Here is a 14,389-nt window from a genome sequence, read left to right as displayed (position 1 = left end):
AGATATGTTATTACAACTGTATAGTTTCAATAGTATAGTGATAATAAAACTGGAGGACTGAAGAGCACAAATTTCTTCACGAATTTATTATATAAAATGCCCCCAGAGACGTCTCGTCTCCCTGCCGTGGCGCACAAGGGGTGCGCAGAGGGCCCTGGGGGACCAGCAGCAGGAGGAGCCTGGCGGGGGCCTGGGGCCCCTGCTCTGCCTTCGCGCGACGTGGGGAGCACCGCCTCCCGTTCCCGCGCCTCCGCTCGCTTTCCCGTGGCGCTGCACCACAGCTCTGTAGCCGTTCCCAAGAGTGAACGTGATCGTGAAAGACATCCTTTTCCCTCCAGTGATTTCAAAGCTGTAGTTTTCCTGCCAATTCCAAACAGATCACCAGGCCGATCTGTCGTACTGATTAAAACCACCAAGGCACAAGCTCAGCACAGCAGCTGCAGCTTGTAGTGAAAGGATATATCGTATGTCTCTCCTTAGTTAAAAATACATAATCCTTTTATTTTATATTGCAATAAAAGAAATCAACATCATAGACACAGAAGACTAGAAAGGGGAAGCTACTTACTTCTGAATGTCCAATAATTTAAGCCTATTTGTACTTTACCACAGTACGTGAAAGTAGTAGTTAACACTTACGTTTTGGAGTAAAATTTAATCTTTGGGGACACACGGGGCAAGTAGGACTCCGAGGAGCTGTCCCGCTCGGTCCCAGCTGTGCCCACCGCACAACCCGGCCCCCCGAGGCCCAGCAGCTTTCTGCCCCGTTACGGGTGACCGGGCGGTGCGCCCGGACAGAGGGCCGATGAGACGAGAGGATGCCGACACGGAGGGAAGACTTTGGATTGTCTATTTAAATGCAGGTAATAAGTAATTAATCAAAATTTATTTTAAGTGCACTTTCACATGCTTTGTGTTTAAAAACAACAAACTTCCTAACTTTCTTGCAACAGGCTCGACTCACCATTTCTTTTGGCCAAATGCACTTTTCCCCAGTAAACTTAGAATAACGACGACGACAAGAACACAACAAGAACAAAAACAATCCCTGTCCTTCACCTACTAGGGAAGATGACTGGCTACGGAAGCAGGGCGCCGCGAGACGCACGAGGACGGACGGCACTGGCGCGGGGGCCGCCTCGGCTGTGCCGGGGCTGACGCAGAGTTCCGGGGCTGCAGGTAGCATTCCGAGTTCTCCCTTCCGTCTTTATTGATTTCAAGGTTTTGCACAGAAAACTCTTTGGGGACTAGAACAGCAGCAAATGCATCACACTGTTTTCAAGACTTCAAGTTTCAAAAGCAAATGGTTAAAAAAAAAAATACAATTCCTGATTGAGTCAGATACCGGGACGCGGGGGGGTGCGCGCTTCCTCCAAGGTTGGCGGCTGGTCTGCGCGGGCGCGCTCTTCCCTGGGGGGGCCGTTTTGTTGGTGTCTGTTTTCTCAATACTCAAAAAGGCTCAACCTCAAGCAGTAATAAACACAAGCAAAAGTGATTTAACCATTAAAATAAATATTCAGAAAAACCTCTCTGTACATACAAGTGAAAGGATAAGTAACACTTTCACACAGAAAAAATAATAATAATAAAGGGTTTGTTCATAGAAGTAGCTGAACTGTGCTGTTCCAGCCCACAGAGCCCGGCGGGAAGGGAGCGCGGTGCCGGTGGCCACGGCGTCCCCTGTCTCGCAGCCTCGGCGGGGCTCCACCTCCTCCAACTCGTCCCTCCCGTGGTACTTATTCACACTGCAAATTTCTTTTTCCGTTCCTTGCGCTTTCACTGTTTTCTTTTCCTTTACAGCATGCCAAATCCTTTGGCGTAAGTGATGGCCTTCAACAACCTCTCTTTGAGTTTTTCTTTGCTGGAATATTCCGGCAGTAAAAGGACATTAAAGCAAGTATGAGATGTCGGTAACCTAGAAAGGGGAGAACAGACCCGTCAGTGGGGGACGGGCACCCAGGAGGATGCGCATCCCCCGCACCCCCCGCCCGCCCGCAAAGCATGTCTGTCCTCTACAGCTCACTCAGCACGGAGGCAGAGGACCCCGCAGCCACCGCGTGAGGCCCTCAGAGCTTGCTGAGTGTGGCTGCCTCTCACTGAGCCTGCAGAGTGCAGGGCAGCGCCTGCCGTGGAGCTGATGTCCCCAGGAAGGTAAGGGGCTTCCTTCACAGTGGAGACGCTGTTCACACTCGGTTTTCAAGATGTTGGAGTGCTAACACCGACTGGAAATATTCCTGATAACATGCCTATGTCAATGAGGTGCTAGTGAGCGAGTGTAAATACAGTCACGCTAATGCCAGCACACCCCGAGTGCTGTAGGACACCCGCAGGAGGTTTCCGGGGCACTGCTCAGGCGGCTCAACCTGCGCCATGTGGCAAGAATACAATTGATTGTTAAGATTATGAAATTGATGATGATTTCAAAATGACCTCCTGAGCCTCGGTGTGCCCGTTCTAACCATTACACAACACGGTTTTCAATTAAATTCTAAACCCAAAATTGGCGGACTCATACCAACTGGCAGAAATCCAATGAACTGAGCCCTACAATAATGCCAGTGTTTAAAAAAACCTCGACAGCATGGCATCCTCTGAATTGCCACTCAGGCGGTTGAGAGCCCTCTGGGGACAGCCGCGCACGTGCCCGGGGCCCCGCCTCCCTGCGCCCAAGCAATTACCGTTCCGTGTCTGGGCCGTTTTTGGCTATGATCATCTTCAGTTTCCCCAGGCCGCCCACCGGCGCCCTGTCCGTGCCCGTGGTGAACTGCAAGAACAGTCTCTTCTGCTCATCGGTGAACGAGTGGACGATCTCCCAGAACTCCCTGAGGGGGAAAGACACAGCACTGACGTTAGCTTGGTGCTCGTTACGAACAGCGTGAATGGTCTGTGTGTGTGGAAACTGCATTGAGAGAGAACTGGGAAGTTAGTAGCAGGAACACGAAAGATTTGCCTGGTGATCCATGATCTAGGACTTCCACACATGCGAATTTACCGTAAGTTTTGATATGACAACAGTGTTAACAGCAGTAGAAACCGGCAAGCCTAAGTGTTGTGTCAACAAGAGCAAATAATTATGTAAACAGTGGTATATTCAAAATGTATAATCAGTGACAAAAGACAAATCTAAATCCCATGAGCTGAAATTGGTGCAAAGGAAATACTCAGAAAAATTAACTCTGGTGTCCTTGAATATGTGTATTTTCTTTAGCCCACCTTCTCTTTTGGGGAAAGGTGATGAAAATTAGGGATGGGGGCTAGTAGTTTTTCTTTTGTTCTTAATTCACACATTTTAATTTATTAATTAGCTAAATTAATTTTATCAATAAATTAATTAATAGTGCTAATTAAATCAATTAACTAATTAATTTAATTAATCAAAAATAATTAGATAATTGATTTAATTGATTAAAATTTAATTATCTAATTAATTTAATTGATTTAATAATTAACTAATTGATTTAATTAATAATGGCTATTAATGGCAATTAATTTTCACATCAATTAATAATATTAGCTTGTTTGAGTCACTAATACAGGCATGGGATTTGCACACAGGCTGGGCCACTTCCCACCAGAGCACGCGGCAACCGCCCTGCTGTCTCTGCCACAGGAAGGTGTCAGGAGGTGGAGGCCTCACCCGCTGTTTCCCCAAAGCCTTGGTGGTAAAAACACAAGCTCAGGGACAGCGAGCTTGGCATGCTTGTCTGCATATTCAGATATCTGTAAATCTCACAGCTCAAAAACTCAAAATTTTAGAGGAGGGTGGAGAAGAGTTTTAATTGATGAACGTGTGTCAAGCACTGATTTTAAAAGTTCTTTCCCGATCCCCGGCAGAGAACGGCACCTTTCCCGCATCTGTCGTCACAACCCTAGCGTGCCAGGCCACCGTTTGTTGCTAAAACGCGGCTGCCCGGCAGTGCTTTGCCAGGTGCGCAGGCTCTCTGGGTGCTGCCTGCCACAGCGCTCCCCGCCTCCCCATTCCCGCAGCTGTCACGCTCCTTGAGGAAATGGCGCAGGCAGACGCAACCACAGGGCGCTGAACATGGGCCGGGCAGGAAGGAGCGAGCGCCGCACCACACTGTCTCTCTCTGGGCGGGGCTGGCCAGCGACGGGCCGCCCTGCCGCCTAGGGGGACGGCCACTCCGGCAGAGGCAGGCCACGGGGTGCTGGGGACAGACCCCAAAGGAAGCAGCGGTCACTGACCAGTATGGCCACATTGGTAGTAAGACGTATCGGATGCTTTCTAAAAAGAAGGGAAAATGCTGGGGTTGCTGGCGGTTTATATAATGGGAACACTTACTGATTCAGAATTGTGGAGCTTACAGAAAAAAGAACTAAGACTGCGACTACTTACACACCTGAAATGAAAACAGGAGCTGCTGCTTCTCTACGTGAAAGTGATAGCGACATCAGATCACATCCCTGAAGCCCATGCACATCACAACGGAGAGAAAAATGTGATGAAAACACCCAGGGCAGGATGGAAAGCAGGAAACAGGGCAGCAAACGCCAGGCGGTGTGGGGGCTGCGGCCTGCCTGCCACAGCCCACCTGGGCCGAGCCCAGCCCGCGGCAGCACCCAATCAGCGCAGCCGAGAGGAGCCGCCCAGGCCGCAAAGGCAGTGGCAGGAAGGCGCCTCAGCTGCAGGGGAGGGAGGCAGCTGATCCCACTGAACGGGGACCAAAGTCCACGTGCTGGGCTGCAGAAGCCTGTTACAGTGCTGTGACCATGGCAACGGAAGGGGGGACCATGGAAAGCCACTCAGACTGCGCCCCACGACCCTAGGAGAGCTAATAGCAGGCCCAGAAGAATCCAACATAGAGAAACGTGAATGAGAAAATCCCAAAATCCTAAGAAAGATATTACAAAACGAGTCCAGCAAAACTTCCTGGCAGGGAAAAGTACCAAAATAATCAGTCATGAAGACACGGAAACCTGTAACCCAAACTTCCACTTGAGGGGAAACACAACACCATTAATAAGATACAAAAGGCAGATGGACAAAGGTCAACCAGAAAGGAAAGTACTAAATGCCCAAAGGAAAAGGCACGTAACTAAAGTTTCTACCAGGAACACACAGGTCAGAAACAAATGAGCAAGGAAACAAAAACTAAAGACATACATACCGGAGCAGAATAAAAATATCAGTGTTTGGCCACGTAATGTAAAAGCTTTTACTTGGCAAGTAACCCTCAAAGGAAAGTCAAAGGACAAATGGCAGCATAGGAGTATCTGCAAATCTACCAAAGTGAAGGCTGATCTCCCTGACGCGCAGTTTCTAAGAAAATGACCAATAACACAATGAAAAGACTTAACAACTACAAACAGCTGTGAATACAAGAAAAGACCCCGCCCTCCTTCACGAGGTAAACACCCAAATTTAACACTGGGTGTGGGACGTTGGAGCCAAAGACATACTTGTATTTACTGCTGGTGGGAGTGCAAAATGTCACAAATTCTGTAATGTGGCAAAATTATGCCTGTCCCTCTCTCTGATGCACCAAAATCCCACGTTTACCCCTCGGCCTCAGTGTCGTTCCTCACGAGTGCGGGGACTAATCCTTCCGTAAGAGGAGTCACTGCTTCTGATTCTTCTTACAGCAAAAGGGCGGGATCGACGCCCTGGTGGTGGGCACTGATCCCCTGTGCTGCCCCTCCCAGCGCGGCTTCTAAATGTCATTCCCCAATGATTTCTTATAAAAATGGCTTGCTTCAGACCAAAGGTTAAGATTGTTCCAGGGAAGCTAAAAAGAACCTCAGTATTTAACATAGAGTCATGTTAAAAGCATACCGAGATTAAGCAGTCTGGGTATCATTAAGAATAATGACTGCAAAACACATTAACTAGATAAAAGTCCATGAGTTCATCATAGTACTCAGAAAATAGGCAAAAAACAACTAAAAAGTTAACTTCAATTGTCACTCTTGAAATTACTACATAAACTGCGTACTCTAAAATATTTGAACATCATGCTTTGATTTTCAATAGAACTTTTTCAAAGTAATCAACTGGCACCCACTGATGAGGAAAAAGAATGGCAGGACAGATCGGAAGAAAACTCCCACATCGCCATTCCCTGCCCAGGGAACTCACTCATTCCGGTAAGGGCGTTTCTAGGCCCCACATCAGGGCAGGTGCAGGGAAGACAACCACAGCGGTGCCAGCGTCCCTGCTTCCGCTTTCCTCCTCAGTCCTCCCCTCTGGCCCAGGAAAAAGAGCTACTCAGTTGAGAAGATGGGAGACTCACAGGTAACACCTATGACAAAACTAAGCGACATGCTGCCCACAGAATCCTCGCAGGCAGCCCCGCCTCAGCAGCTGTGCGAGCAGGAGGGAAGGCCCTGGCATCTGACAGCCGAGGGGACAGGAGCTCAAAGCTGCCAAGCGGCGGTAAAGTCCCAGCAACGTGGCGGACGCTCTGCACGATAAGCCTGTGGTGACTGCAAGGGGGTCAACATGCAGGAAGCTCCGGGCCCTTAAAACCCGTGAACGCCAAAACCCGTCCAAAACAAGCCCTGCACTTGGAGGACCTGCTGAGGTAGCATCCAAACAGACCAGGGTTAAGGGTAAAAGAAAAAATATATATATACACACACACACACACACGATGGGAGTAGAGGTGGTATTTTTTTGATTTTGCAAAACTAAATGCACAGACGCTCCTGAGCATGAGATGCAGCCCTGGCCTGTCTCCCTCTTACAAGAATGGAAAATTTATTTCACTTTTAAAAAATGAGCCAGAGGGTTGCGGTCAAATCCAAAATCAGGTTATGAGCGGAGAGCGCAAGGGTATGTGCATGTACACGAGGACGCCGTCCCTTTAAGAATGAAAATACCAAAAGGACCCTGAGTGTCCGAGTCTAACACCCAGAATGCCCAGGAAACGGTCCAAAACCACTCGTCACACCAAGAACCAGAAAAAATCACAGAAAAGGAAAGAAAACCGAGTGGCACCGACAGTGGGGTTCACAGGACTGGCGTTACCAAACGAGGGTTTTAAGGAAGTCACCTTAAAAATGACTCTACGAGCGATTACACGTTTGTTTTACAAAATAAACAGAAATCTCCACCAAATACACAAAGTGACAAGGAGCCCAGTGGAAATTGGAGACCTGAAAGACAGAGCAGGGAAAAACACGGGTTAAGTCAATAGAGTGAAGATGAAAGAGGATAAAAACCCGAACGAGAGAAAACAGACTAAGGCGCACATGGAACGACGGCAAACGCCTGCACACTGGTGTCGTCGGAGGCCTGGAAAGGGAGCGGGGGCTGCCACATTTTTGAAGAAATAATGGCTGAAAATTCGTTTTTTGCAAAAGACAAACCCACACACTCAAGAAACTAACGAAACCCCAAAGAGCATAAATGAAACTCTTTGGGAATGAAGGGGAAATAGTCATCCTCAGAGAAAGGAAAATGGAAAAGAAATTGTCACTAGCAGACCTGCCTTTGACGGCTGACAGTTTAAACCGAAGGAGCGAAGAATGGAAAGAGAGATACCGGCACATAAGAGTCAGTTATCCTCTTTACGGCTTTCGTAAATGTCCCTGATGACTAACACAAGTTACAGCAGCGTTAATACTCAAGACAATAATACTTAAAAGTGGGAAAGGAAGAGAACTAAATGGAAGCAAGATTGCCACACTTCCCGGGATGAGATGTTGGCGTCAGTACCTCACGTGCACCGCGCGACGATACCACCGCCTGCAGGGAGACCGTCCTAAACACACACACAGCAGCACTAACCATAAATCAGGAAGGCGTCCTAAAGTGTGTTCAAGAAGCTCAATAACACACGAAAGACCAAAGAATAGAACAAAGGAACCGTAAAGAGGAAAGAAACAAGAATAACATGGCAGGCTTCAGCCCTAACATATCAATAATTACCTCAAATACAAATGGCCTAAAATACCTACAAAAAGGCAAAGATGAACAGAGTGGACTTTTTTTTCCCCCCAAGAAACTCATTTCAAATTCAGCAACATAACTTGAAAGTAAAGGAGATAATAAAAGACAGAAGTTTCTGTCGAGCTCGGAGCACACACAGCTACAGGCTGTAGAGGGACCGTCTGTGAGATGACAGGGCAGGCCCACCGGAGTTCACGGACATAGGGCTGCGCAGCGAGCCGGTCCCAAAACGCAACCCTGTATAATGCATGGGTGTCACATTCTTGAAGTGACAGACATAAGTAGGTTGTAGATCAGTGTCAGGGCAGGGACTGGGGTAGGGTGGGTCAGGGATGGGGGTGGCTGTGATCCTCTACTGCACTTGGTCAAGTTCCCGCTGAGGGGTGTGGGGACAAGCAGATGCAGGACCTGTGTTACCTCCTGCAACTGCGTGTGAATCCACAATTATCTTGAGATAAAAAGTTTGATTTAAAAAAGGGCTAAAGAGGGTTAATATTAATACAAGGTTTGAAAGGAAAATAAGTTAGTAGAAACAGAGACACATCACTTAATGATAAAAGGATCAACTCACCAGAAAGACACTGAGGCCCACAGTGATTTCACCAACAACAGACCTCCAAGGCACCAGCTGCGCCACTGAGCCAAGTGTTGGCGCCAAGCCGGGGAGCGGACAGACAGACGCCAGGTGACAGCGGTGCACTCGCCAGCCCCCGGCACCTGCAGGGTCCAAAACTGCCAGCACAGAGCGGAGACCCAGGAGGACCGAGGGATGGGGAGGTTCTCCAACCACAAAAGAATCCAACCAGGAATCAAGACCAGAACAAAAACGGGAATATCCAAAACCCCTGAAATCTAAGCACTATTAGCCAAAGAGAAAAATCTCAAAACATTTTAAAAATTACACAGATATGAAGGAAAATGACAATACAACATTAGAATATTTGGAATACAGCTAAAGCAAGGCAGAGGATAAAATTTAAAGCCCTAAATGCACTGGAAATGAGGAAAAAGTCAATGTTTCTAATCCTCAGTAAGCTAAAAGAGGAAAAAAAATAAAAAGCTACCTGTTTAATAATTTCAACAAAGCTCTCAGTAAGACTGACAAGGAGAAAGGAAAAACACCAACCACTATCAAGAATCAAAAAGGGGTGGTCAGTTGAGACCTGCAGGCGTGACAAGGGAACGAGACTGCCCCGAACCCCGCACCCAGGGCTGACGGCGTGAATAAAGTGGGTCCCTCACTCCCCGAAGGAACACCTCCAGGCCCCAATGGCGTCGCTGAATTCTGCCACACATTTAAGAAAGAAGTGACACCATTTTAACACAGTCTCTTCCAGAAAGTAGAACACTTCCGAACTCATTTTATGAGGCCAGGATCAACTCTAACATTCAAAGCAGATCAAGACAATACAAAAAACAACAAAACTACAGACCAGTATGTCTCATGAACTAGACACAAAAATTGTCAACCAGTTACGAAGCCAAAATCAACAATCAGCCAAACGGACCAACTCGGGTGGGTAAGGCTAGCTCAGTACCGGAAACTGTTTGAAAGTTGCATGGCGACCCACGGGACGAAGAAACATCACCATCCTATCAACCGATGGAGGAAAACCCCATTCATGATAATACTTAGCAAGAGAGAGAGAGAAGCCTCCCAGAACCTGGAGAGCACTACTTAGGATCATGCGTCGATTAACGACGAGGATCCGCTCTGGGAAAGGCATCACTAGGTGATTCCGACGGTGTGTGAGCCGCAGAGCGCACACGCAGGCGGTCTAGCCTGCCCACCAGGCTGCAGGGCCCAGCCCGCTGTCCGCGGACAGCCTGTCACTGTACTGAACGTGGCTGTAACAAAAACGGTGAGAGCGTGCGTGTGTAAACGTGCACACTGAACGGGGGCCGTACAAACGGTGAAGCGGCGCACCGTGCTGTGCACCGACCACACATGGAGCCCAGCCCTGGGAGCTGCTGTGAGTCCGGGGCGAGGGGAGTCGCTGAGAGGACCACGGGCGGCTTCCCAGCCGAGGCGCACTCGGGCTATGCTAAGTCCACATCAAACAGCCCACGAGTAAGTCAGGTACAAGGAAGGAGGTGCCAGCGAGGGACGCAGTAAAACAGGCGTGGGAGGCTGCTGTGGCGTAACACTGTCCTACAGCAGGGTCTGTAGGTAGGAAGCGCACTCAGAAGCGCAGCGCAGTGAGCACATCCACCAGCTGCTTATCAGCATCATTGAGCCTCCTGCACCGGACACAGCGGTCCGGGCTGCGCTTTCGCACGGCGGGCCTGTTGGCGCCAGCGTCACTGGCGGGGGTGGTGAGCGAGATGCTGCGCCACCGTGGGGTGACAGCTACAGCGTTGCCAGGTGGTGGGGATTTTTCAGCTCCATTATAATCTCATGGGACCACTTTGTACATGAGACCCGTCGCTGACTGAAGCATCGTTATGCAGCTCCTAACTGTACACTCGTATCAAGGTCAGTGGCTGGAGAATGAATGCTTTCGCCTAAATCTGGGAACAGGACAAAACTTTCACTTTTTATAGCTCTTACTCATCACAGTACTAAAAGTTCCAGCCAGCACATTAAAGCAGGGAAAAAAAGCATACAAACTTAAAAGAAATAGAACTGTCCCAATTTATGGGCAACAAGATTGTCTACACAGAAAACCCAAGAAGCCTACCAAAAAAAGTGAGTTCAACAAGGTCTAAGGATATCAGATCATGTAAAAATCTATCATTTCTATATCCTAACAACAAACGTGGGAACCAAAATTAAAGACAATACACTTACATTAACTACCATGGAAAACATGTACTTAGCTATAAATCAAACAGCATGTGTGGAATCCGCGTGCTGAAAACGGGAAAATGCTCATGAAAGAGAACAAAGGAGAGCTGAGCGATGGTCACAGACTGAGAGAGACAACGCGGTAAGAATGTCCCCTCTCCCCAACTGGATCTCAGTACGGTCATTTCTATCAAAACCCATTACGGGGTTTTGCATACAGACAGGGTGAAGATGTAATCTACACAGAAAAGCAAAGAGCTGCTGATATAACCTGGGTGAAGAAAGCTTCCTTCTGAACTGGGAGTGAGCGGTCTGTTTGAGGGCAGAACCCACCAAGCACCTACAGGGACGAAGATACCACGTAGTCGTGGCCGAGGGATGGATGGCACATCAGTCGATGGAAGGACATAGTTCAGAAACAGATCCACATAAGCGGTACCTGCTACTTTTTTATGAAGTCACAAAAAACGGTAAAAAGAGGAGAGCCTTTTCAATAAACAGCATTGAACAAGTGAACGTCCACAGGCAAAAAAGTGAATCCTGACTTAAACTTCACATACTATATAAAAATTAACTCAGACCTCAATGTAAAATGTAAAACTACAGAATCTTAGGAATAAAGGTAAGAGAAAATCTTAAGGACCTAAGGCTAGGTCAGTAGTTTTAGATTTGAAATCAAAAGCTTAACTCATAAAAGGAAAAATCAGTTTATCAAAATTAAAACCTTTGCTACACAGAAGTTCTACTAAGACGACTAGCTACAAAATGGAAGCAAGTTTTGCAAAGTGCACCCTTCACAAGGCACCAGAATATACAGGGTGAGGCAAAAGTCGGTTTACAGTGGTGCTTACGGGGAACGCAATTTATTCTTGCATTATTTTACATATGAACTGTAAACCTATTTTTGCCCCTCTCTGTATAACTAAAAATTCAACACTAAAAACCAGACATTTCACCAGAAACAATACACAGATGGCAAATAAGTGCATGAGAAGACACTCCACGCCGCTGCCATCAGGTTAAGTGGAGGTGGACCACGGCGAGGGAACACTGCAGGCTGGCAGGATGCATCAGACAACGGCGCCGACGCCCCCGCGGCTGGCAGTGAGGGAGACACTGGACCCTCGTTACTGCCCAGGGGAGTGTAAAACGCACAGCAACTCGAAAATGGTTCGGCAGTTTCTGAAAAAACCTAACAGGCACTATCATAGCACCCAGTGATTGCGCCTTTGGGCATTCAGCCCAAAGAAATGAAAACCTACATTCACATGAAAATCTGCGCCTGGATGTCGGTAGAGGCTTCATTCCCAACAGCCAGAAGTTTGGGAACGACCCAGGTGTCCCGTCACAGGTGTGGACACCTGTCCCATGGTATCCTAAGCAGCAAGAGAGAGAACGAAATGCTACCACTTGACCAGATCCCCAGGACATTCTGCTGGAGGGGGCCGAGTGTGCCTACAAGGGACAGCCGGAGGGCGCCTGTGTGACCAGGAGGCCTCTGCTCACGCAGAGCCACCCGTGTGGTCACGGGGCGCAGAGCTGCACTTCCCTACAAGCAAGCGCACGAGCACCAGCGAAGTCGGAGCACAGCCCAGGGGCCGCGCACGGCAGTGTCCCGCATCTGATGCTGTGTCGCAGGGGTGTGAGGTGCTGCTGGTGTGGGCAACTGGGCGCAGGGTGCACATGACCAGCCTTTTCTGGGGGAAGAAAAATTCCACGGAATCTATAATCATTTCAGAATAAAACTTGAAACACAAAAACCTTCCTACAAAGAAATCTCAGAGGCCCAGATAATCTCACTAGTGAATTTGATCAAATATTTAAGGAAAATATAATAGCCGTCTTACACACTTTCTGAAAATGAAAAAGGAATTCTTTCCAACTCATGAGAGGTAGCAAAACTCAACAAATTTATGAAAGAAAATTACAATCGTGATCAATGGATTAAACATTGCTAACAAAATAAATAGAGGAATGTATTTATAAACTTACAAACCACAAGCTGGACTGACTTAGGAATGAAAGGCTGATAAAAACTGCAAGGTTCAAGGGGTTTAATCACACCAACAGAAGGGTTCAAATCTGAATCTGATCAAGCCTTTGAAACAGAAACCCACTATCACCTAAAGAGAAATCGCAGTCCCTGCCTCTCACCCCAAAAACACAGGCGGGGAAGGGCATGTGAAGAGAGAATCTCTCATCACGCACACGGGCTCGGAGCTTTATCAGCGACTGGAAAACACACACACAAACCTGCTTGCAACTCAACGTTTTCACGCTTTGTTTTTATTAATGCTGTACTTCTACGAGTTCACATTTTAAAGATTTTAAAAATAACAATTTATCTTCATTATTATTTCTGGTAAGTTCTAATAGGATATTTTTGTAACATTAAAAATAAAAATATTTCAGTGATGTTTTACACTAGATGTTACACTGTTAATTTTTAATTGGAAAGTATTAAGAGTTTCAGAGTCTTTCATTTCAATGAATTCTGAATACTTTACATGAAATAAATACAAACCAAGATACCAATATTGCGACTTTTACCCTATTATAATCACTCTCTAATTCCCAATTAATGGTATACTCCATGTAATGAATTAGTATTTTCATACTTCTGTTGACAAACCTAAGATGCTGAATTTTGTCTAAAAGATTTCTTAAGATATCATTAACTATGGGAATGAGCCGGAAGCTATTATACCGTTATTTCACAAACTACTAGCTTGCCCTTCAGACCATGCATCACATGTGATCTTAAGATGTGTGTGAAGTAGGAATTACATTATAAAAGCTAGAAATAAAATCAAGACCTTCATTTTAAAAACCATTTCTCCATAAGGAACAGCACAAGACCTTCCCAGCTATTCTGGGGAGCACTGCGACACTGCAGAGCGCTAACCATCTGTGACCCACATCACAAACAGACGCTGCTGTGATATTCCTGTGACTCACGGGCGAGGTTTTCCTATCATCGCGTTACTTCAACCCTTTAACAAGTCACCTTTGAACCTTCAGGTACGCAGCAGAACATACATTCAAAACTACTGCTAAAAATGACCAAGTTTTGCTATGAAGGGGAAACACCAGTGACCTACAAAGTAAGAGAATGGAAAATACTATGAAATAACACAGCACATGCTCAGGTCTCAGAGCAGCAACCTCACAGGCGGCACCTCCTGCAGGCCTTCCGGCCTCGCCGCACCCGCAGGGCCTGCGGGGGCACCTGCCCCTTTCTCCGGCATCGACACTGGGAGAGGAGGCCTGTCTCTCTTGTGAGTGGACAGGTGACACAGAAAGAGGCAGGACAGAGGCAAGAGCGTCTGCTTGGAAGCCCATAAGACTGGGAATTCCTGCATCTTTCTGTGAGAACTGGGGGCTCCATTTCTTCAGGTGTAAAACAGAAGTACTAACATGCATCGTCACTTGCCACCGTGAGACATAAAAAAACCGTGCCGCAAAAGGTGCCTCATAGGAGGCAGCTGAGTAACAGCTCACAAATGGTAAAAAAGAAAAAGGGGGGGAGAGAAATATTTAGAGATGTTCTGTTTTCATCACCTTCTAACCTGCAATCAGCACATTCTAATCAGAACCACTAGGAATATTAGACGACTTCCACCCCGAATGCAGAAGAAAACATGCAACTTACATAGAACACTTCAGGAAGTAAATATTCAGGAACCACAATA

General features: G+C 47.1%; 1 protein-coding gene across 5 annotated transcripts in view; it reads right to left on the bottom strand.

Moving 5' to 3' along the window:
- Positions 1-1,189: 1,189 nt before the first annotated feature.
- UBE3A (ubiquitin protein ligase E3A) overlaps positions 1,190-14,389 on the bottom strand; it is a 63,598-nt gene continuing 50,398 nt past the window's right edge. For all 5 annotated transcript variants that reach the window (XM_054561929.1, XM_054561930.1, XM_054561932.1 and 2 more), the window contains 2 exons: positions 2,679-2,822; positions 1,190-1,915 (listed from right to left, as the gene is read on the bottom strand). In XM_054561929.1, the coding sequence (XP_054417904.1) occupies positions 1,795-1,915; positions 2,679-2,822 (265 nt within the window). In that variant the 3' untranslated portion in view covers positions 1,190-1,794. The remainder of the gene's footprint in view (positions 1,916-2,678; positions 2,823-14,389) is intronic.

This window comes from Pteronotus mesoamericanus, unplaced genomic scaffold (genome assembly GCF_021234165.1).
Source record: "Pteronotus mesoamericanus isolate MK-2021 breed Mesoamerican mustached bat unplaced genomic scaffold, CSHL_Meso_final scaffold_582, whole genome shotgun sequence".
Lineage (NCBI taxonomy): Eukaryota > Metazoa > Chordata > Mammalia > Chiroptera > Mormoopidae > Pteronotus > Pteronotus mesoamericanus.
This window is presented reverse-complemented; position numbering and strand designations above follow the sequence as displayed.